This window comes from Trichechus manatus, unplaced genomic scaffold, assembly GCF_000243295.1.
Source record: "Trichechus manatus latirostris isolate Lorelei unplaced genomic scaffold, TriManLat1.0 scaffold00136, whole genome shotgun sequence".
In the NCBI taxonomy this organism is placed as follows: domain Eukaryota; kingdom Metazoa; phylum Chordata; class Mammalia; order Sirenia; family Trichechidae; genus Trichechus; species Trichechus manatus.
Window position 1 is genome coordinate 893,016 of NW_004444072.1, and position 7,972 is coordinate 900,987.

At 36.6% G+C, this 7,972-nt stretch overlaps 1 protein-coding gene across 14 annotated transcripts in view; it reads right to left on the minus strand.

Moving 5' to 3' along the window:
- The window catches only part of ANKRD28 (ankyrin repeat domain 28), a 202,345-nt gene that overhangs the window by 48,208 nt on the left and 146,165 nt on the right, over positions 1 to 7,972 (minus strand). For all 14 annotated transcript variants that reach the window (XM_023739519.1, XM_023739522.1, XM_023739521.1 and 11 more), the window contains 3 exons: positions 7,725 to 7,925; positions 6,229 to 6,316; positions 673 to 815 (listed from right to left, as the gene is read on the minus strand). In XM_023739519.1, the coding sequence (XP_023595287.1) occupies positions 673 to 815; positions 6,229 to 6,316; positions 7,725 to 7,925 (432 nt within the window). The remainder of the gene's footprint in view (positions 1 to 672; positions 816 to 6,228; positions 6,317 to 7,724; positions 7,926 to 7,972) is intronic.

Sequence of the window (7,972 nt, forward strand, 5' to 3'; positions counted from 1 at the left end):
AGCTGTCAGCGTATCTGCCGAACCTGGGATTCAGAGATCTGCACAGTCTGTGAGTGGAAGCCCTGCTCTCTGACCTTCCGATCTTGGGCTTGCCAGCTTCTGCAGCTGTGTGACTTGGGAGAGGCCTCTACCCTGATCCACGGACTTGGGACGTTCTAGCCTCTACAATCACGTGAGCTGTTTCCTTGATATAACCTCTCTCTATATATATATTTATACACTTTACTTGTTTTGCTTCTCTAGAGAACCCAGCCTAAGACAGGAATACTTTCACTTGGTAGGCAAGAAGCCTCTTACTTCCTGCCTAGCTCTTGTCAATATCCTGTAATGTGAACTGTTAGTTATTTACAGAAAATATTAGACGAATTAGGCAAATAAGACCAACAAAAATCTAGCCATGTAAGAAAAATCACACAATTGTGTCTGGTCTGCGCGCTCCCACAGCTGACATGGAGGTACAGGCCCTGAAATACGATGGAGAAGAAAAGCTTCTGTCAATCACTCACTGTTAAAACGTATTTCACCTCGTAACATAGCTTGACTAATTAAATAAAAGACAAAAACATTAGTGTATAAAGTCGTCTTTTAACCTGAAATAACTTCTGCCAACAATGTACTAACAAAAATATAAAAACGGTCCATAATTTTATACTGCTCAATCTGTATACCTACATCAACTCCAAGATCTAGAAGGTACTTGACTACGCTGATCATTCCACTAGAGGCTGCCGCATGAAGAGGTGTGTAAGACTTCTTATCCTTGCACGTCACTTCAGCTCCATGTGCCACAAGTAATTTTACTACTTCGATGTGACCTGAAAATGTATTTACAAAGAAAAAGAAGAGATGAAGATATGGAAAATATTACATATCGCTCTGTAATCTTGAAAGAAAAGTAATAATGCGAATCAACTACATAAAGCATGACGGGACACCAATAAATCACATTACCATCTGAGAGAGGATGGAAGAAAAAGAATTCTGGATAATTTTTGATAAATGGTGGCACAAGTAAGTAATAACTGAAAAAAACAATACATTTGATTATTTTATCAATGATAACCCTACAATCTATAATCCTCCTTTTGCCTAGATCTTCTGCTGCCCTTCAAGGTTGTTTTAATATACTCTCAAGTTCTAAAGTTAGCTGTTTATGTCTAATACTGACATTAGTTTTTGTTTCTCTCAGATGGTGATGACAGACTTTTTTTTTGCAGTTTTCTACTTGCAAATCTAGGATTGACTTGGGTTAGTTTCTTGAAAATGTTAGGTCTTTAAAACATGCAGCAGAAAACTGCTTTTCCCTTATTCATTTTTACCAGATCTTCTTCACCAACTTTGTTTGCTACTTACCCGTTGTATCAGTCAGGACAGACTAGGTTACACTGTGCTGTGGCTAACAATCAATTCCCAAATTTGAGTAGCTTAAACAACGAACATTTTATTTTTCATTCACACTATATGATAGGCTGGCAAGAGGGCTCTGCTCAGTCATTCAAGGACCCAGGTTCAAGCAACTGATACCATCTTGAATATGGCTGGTTGCAGTGCTGGAGGGGGAAATAGACTGTACATTCTCTTATCAGCAATTAAGTGCTCCGGCTCAAAAGCGATGTTGCTTTCAATTCAGTGGCCAGAACTAATCTCAAGACCTCATCGTCCAGGAAGGAGACCATGTATCTGGAAGAGGAGAGAACCACCATTCTCTTCTAACTTCTCACTTTTTACCAGTTTAAATTTTCAGTAGCCCCTTCTCCCATGACCCTTTCCACCAGCTCTGTGCCTTTATTCATGAGATTTCTTCCATGTATGGAAGGTTATGCTTGGATGTCTCTTCCTAATCACTGCTACTAATCCTTCAAGACCCATGTCAGATCCCAACTTCCCTGACCAACCCAGTCACCTTCTTCCCTAGAAGCCCTGTATGCCAAAAAGCACCAAATACCGGTAAATTCCATCTAACAGTTACATAATGCCTTGTGAAGTTTCTTAAAGCTGAATCATTATTTAACTAACTCTTTACTTTTATGTATTAGCTTCCCAAATATGTTATACATTCTCAAAGGCAAAGACTGTATGTTCTACTTTTTGGTAGTGCAGACAGTAGTGCTATATACAAAATAACCAAACTCACCGCCATCGGTTTGATTCTGACTCATAGCCACCCTGTGGGGAAGAGTAGAACTGTCCCACAGGGTTTCCAAGGCTGTAAATTTTTAAGGAAGCAGATTGCCACATCTGTCTCTCAGACAGCTGGCTAGTGGGTTCAAACTGCCAACCTTTTGGTTAAGAGCCGAGTGTTTTAACCACTGTGCCACCAGGGCTCCTATATACAAAGTAAGTACCCAATAAATATTCATTACACTGACTGCTCATGATGACATTTTTTAAAAAATACCTTCATAGGGAATGAATACACATAGTTATGAAACTATAAAAATAAGGCTTTCAAGCGAAGCCCCTACTCCCTCGACAAAATTAAGCCAGGATACTATTCAACAAGATGCACATGGATCTGCATACTACCTAGAATCTAAAGTAGATTTATTTGTTTATATATAAATTTTCAATTAAAGCAGATACTTGCAGCTTTTTTTCTTCCCCATCTCAATATTAAAAAGAAATATCTTCGACTACTGTTTTTAGGAACAAAAACCAAAAGGCTACATGTCAAGTAACTTAGGTGCCAAATTAAATGTGACGATACTATAAGAGGATTAACTGGTATAAAAGATCCCTCACTACACATTGCTCTCTGATCTTATCATAATCTTTACCATAATCTTTATCATAATGCAGTGAAAATGACAACTTACAACACTGAAGAGGGTCACACAGAAACGTAGCTTTTTAAATTGGGTAAATGCGCATTATTTACTAATAGCCAGAAAGAAACTCTTGACGTTTAAGACACATATAGGTTTAAGGAACATATATAAATATACTGGAGAAACTGCAGAACCAACACTAGTCATTTTAAGTAAATGACTCAGATCATGCTAATGGTGCATGCAAACGGACAGATTCCAGGAACTATAAACTTTTCCTAGCAATGGTAAAGCCCTATGTCTTGATGTTATTTACTATAAAACAGGAATCTCCCCAAAATCCATTCTAATAGTAATTGAGAATCAACAGATATATACACATAAAGTAATGAATATCTTTATAACATTAATACTTAAAACTGTATTTTGTTCTTTGTTAAAGACAAATTTCTACTCCCTTTAAATTAATTCTTAAAAGGGCCTATGTCTAGGCAAATTGACATCTTAAAATTGCAAGATATTTGAGTGCATTTCAGAAATATAGGTAAATTCCTTTTGTGGACCATTAAAAACATGAAGAAGGGGCCTTTTCATAGCCAATTTGTGGGTGTCTTATTTAAAAGAAAAAAAGAGAAGAAAGTTCTAGAGTGAAATAAATGATACTGATCCAGCTAAGTGAGCCCTCATCAGAAAAAGTGTATCTACCTTGTCAATTTACAGAATATGTAATGTCACTGTGGGACTAGAGTTCATTTAATTCATCTAGGTCTATTTTTAAAAGATGGCATCCATCAGTATGTATGGCATACATAATTCAATAGTTAATGACAGCATCCTTTAAAAAAATTACATCCATGCACATATGAACTTGATAAATGTAATCACTATCGTTTAGGAATTTGTAACTAAAAATAAAATAATGGCCCTACATTTTAATTTTGCTCATGAATGTGTAAGAACAGTAAATTGAGTTATGCTTAGAATTTGTAAATTTTTAGGGGGAGAAAAGGAAAAAAAAAATCACAACCATTCAAATTATGCATTACTTCAAAAAGAAATAATGTACTAAGTTATTAATCAAGGTAATTAATACTTATTCAGTACCTTCTATGTCAAGTCATCACGGTAAGATAATTTTATGTAGAACTTGGCTGGATATTGCTAAAAGTACTGAAAGCAACAGAAAAGATGTATGTATAAAAGATCTTGGTGAATGTTGAATATATAAGGATCTTGAAGAAGGTGGGAACAACCATTGGGCAGGGAGGAGGGAATAATCAATCCATTTGGGGATAGAGGTGGGGCCTAACACAGAAAATTAAGGGAGCCACAACCAGGGTAGAGAAAGCCAGTAGTAAGAAAGCCTGTGAGAAAGAAATTACAAGGAGACTACACGTAATCACTAAGGTCTCTTACGTGAATATTTACGAATTCTCTGAATGTAACCTGGACTTCAGGCTTATCTGTGAGACCAGTGACCAGTCAATAGCTTCTTACTCTCACATGTTTAGCTCTCTTTACTCTTGAATGCCTAGAATAGCCAAACAGTTTTAGAAGTGTCAATATTCTTTTTGTTTTAAGCAATCTCTGAATGTCTGTGCTCAAAAATCAGCTGGTGAGGTCCAAGAAACATGGGATACCTTTTTCAATTTAAAACTGAGGGCCTGAAAAGTGACACTTAGTGGATCAAGGACAACAACGCCATTCAAAGACCCTGGGATACAAATACCCAGCTATTCTGGAAGCTCGGCTAGAGGCAACCTGTACAACACCCCCGACTTTCAATTCCATGAAAACACCTGCTCAGGCAAGCCTAATTCTCCAGAGTAAAGGACTGATGTGCTCTGCTCAATATGCAAACTTTTTAATTTAAGGCATATAATTCTAAATCATACAGACTAGCTGTTCTTAAACTGTCTTGAAGAATAAGCGACAACAGATACTCAAAAAAGCCCGTAAGACTTAAAAATGGAAAATTCTACAGGTTATGAGGAGCAGACTTCAGGCACCCTACAAGAGACTTGTTTCTGGCTATTTCACCTGCAATTGCAACAGAAAACTGCAGATAACATCACGAAGGCACTGACCTTTGGCTTTCAAAACAGAGACATAAGACAAAAATGTTAACCTTCAGGAACCTTTACTTTTGATCTTCCTTTATAATCACAATGAAGGTCAAACTTGTAATTCAAGATGGATTCTACTGCTTGTGGTTATTTCTATTTAGGCAATAGATTTTCCTGGCTCTTTGGGGTATCTATAACTGGTTTGTGTTCATTTGTTTTCTTGCACCTTTCAACTTTATAATTTTTTAATGTAGTTTTAAAATTAATAATCTTCCATTAACTCTTACATATGTCTCTTATTTTAAAGTGAGAGATGGGAAAAGACAAAACAAAGAGTGGGGGAGTACTTAATGAGGATACACTATCCCTAAAAGAAAGTGACTAGCTAGGTTCTTTGTAATTAGGTGGTATGACTAGTAAATCAGAGAAAGACACCTGTTTTACGTGGAAGATATGTCAGTTCATATGTGATTTTTCCTAGGCCAGAGGAGCCAGAACAGTAGAAGCTTAATTATAATCTCTGGCAAGAAGAGAAAAAGCCCTCTCAACTCCATGGCTGCAAAGGGAGGAGTTCTTTCAGCTCTGTTTGAAGAAACTGCATCCACGGCTTCCTCCTAGAGAGGCGAAACCCCGGCCTTGCAGGACATATGAGGTTTGTGGCAGGTTATACTTCCTCCGTGTTTACAGATCTACTTCCATCTGCATGGTCTCAGCACCACAAACCAGCATTTCTAATCTGTTATTTTTGTGCATTTTTAAATATCCTGAGGTAGGCTGATCTACTTCCCTGGCTTCCAAATTATCTCAAGAACCAATTAATGTTTTTGCTAGTACTCTGGTCACAAAGTTGCATAGGTTTTGGGTGGTCCATCCAGGCCTATTTTCCTCATGAGCTATCTTATTTTTAGAGTGCGATTTTGCAGATCATAAAAATTTTCAAGAACCTATGTATCATGTTACAGCAAAAAAGCCTGTACTCTAAGCCTCAGATTCTTTCTGTGAAATTACTGTTGCAGAAACCAAACATGATGATGTATATTTAACCCAGTACCTGGACCATAATAATAGGCTTCTTAATGCACCTTCATAGCTTCAGCCCTTAATATTTCCATAAAAATAAGGATGGGTATGAGAATGGGCTTTTAGTGAACACCAATCCTAAATTACATATCCTAGGCCTGTGTTTCAGGTACCTTTCCCTTTAAAGAGAAATAAAATTTATTTCCAATAGCTTTTAGATGAACTGGATCCAATGCTTTCCTGTGCAGCAATCAGGCAGGTTTCATGCAGGCAGCAAACTCAGATGCGGTGTAACTTTTCCTTACTAGCCTAAAAGACAGATGTTATGCCAACAGCATATATAATGTGGAAAAATAAATTTAAAAAGCACATACCCATATACGCTGCCCAATGGATAGCACGCCTATCTTTCTTGTCAAAAGCATTAATATTGGCACCTCTAGACAAGAGTAATTTGACCATCTGGAATAAAAGTAAACACAGTTTTCATAAAAATTCACAAGTAGAACTGTTCATAAATATCCCTTTTGACGATGCCCGTTTCAATCTCTCTTGAAATTCAATTTCTCCATTGTAGTAATGAGGCACTTTAATATCATATTCTAAATATGACAGTCTAAATATTGAAGGTGCTTTAATAGCATTTAATAAATAACAGGACAAAATATGAAAAAACAGTTTCACTGTGGGTATTACTGAGGTCAATCATCAGTATCCTTTTAAGATGACACTTTATGTCCTGGTATTTTATGAATAAACATAAAAGAAACAAACTGGTTGAGGTTTAATCACTGCACCATCAGGGCATCGATTTTATGAATAAGTACAAATCTGGGAAATCTAAAGCTGGAATATTTAACAGGTTTTATTTCTATTCATAGTCCAAAGGGTTATTAAAATGTAAAGTATATTCTATTCCCAGAAATGTCTTAAAATTTAATTCAAACATATACCTAGTATTCACATAATGATTAAACCTGAAGGTCACTGCACAGTCTACTTACCTCATAAGGTACCAAGAATAATATTTCTACTATCTCTAACGATACTTACAATACTTTCCCCACAGAAAGGGGCATTCTAAATTTCAAATAGGGATATATTCTGTTAGCTAACTGTAGTAGAGGAAAGGGCTCTTTATCTTTATGCTTGCAAAAGCAGAGAAGACAGTGAAAAGGATACTGAAGCCACTAGCTCCCAGCTATGAGATTTTGGAAACATCACTTTATTTCTCTGTGTTTCTGTGTCTACAACAAAAATGAAAGACTGGAAAAGCTGGCATTCAAGGCTCCTCTAACTCTGTGTTTTGGTGTTCCCTAAATCTTCTGCCTACACATAAATCCTACACTTTGCTATGAAAACACCTAGCATAGGCAATTTAGATAACTAAACACTATTTTTCTTAAATTATTTTCTTTACATGGTTCTGTCACCAAAGACTGACTAAATGTTGATGATAAACTATAAGAAAATATATGTTTTTTTGAACTCCAGCTTCTTTTGATACTATCCTTCTGGGAGCACAATAGTTCTCTATGCGTTCGGTTCCCCCCAAAATGATAGAACACAGTTTTCATGCATGGTATAATGACAGTTCTAGTTTGCTTCCCCAGATGGACTATGAAATCCAAGTGTCAGGACAGTATCTGCTAAATAAATTTCCAAATTTAATAAGTTACACTCTGAATTATCATGAAAAAGTCTGAGAGTTTGCTAAAGGAAAGGCAAAACGAAAAAGACATATATTTTTGTTTGGTTTGAACATAGATTGAAGAATGCTTAAAAAAGGAAAGCTCATTAATGATTGGGGGTAGGGGGGTGGGAGAGACATGGAAAGAGAATCGCTGTCTAACTGAATACCACCACCTACCTCACCATGTCCACTGAAAGCTGCATGATGTAATGCAGTTCTCCCTGCTCGATCAGACACGTTTACATTACTCAGAAGAGGTACCAAAGCTTCCGCACACTTTACAGCTTTATTAGCGGCAGCTATGTGTAAAGGGGTTTGCCAATTTTTGTCTCGAGCATTAACATCTGCAGAATGCTTCAAAAGTACCTGAACTGCTTCCTGAAAATATATGAAGATAAAAGTTATAAAAGATAAGTGACTTAACA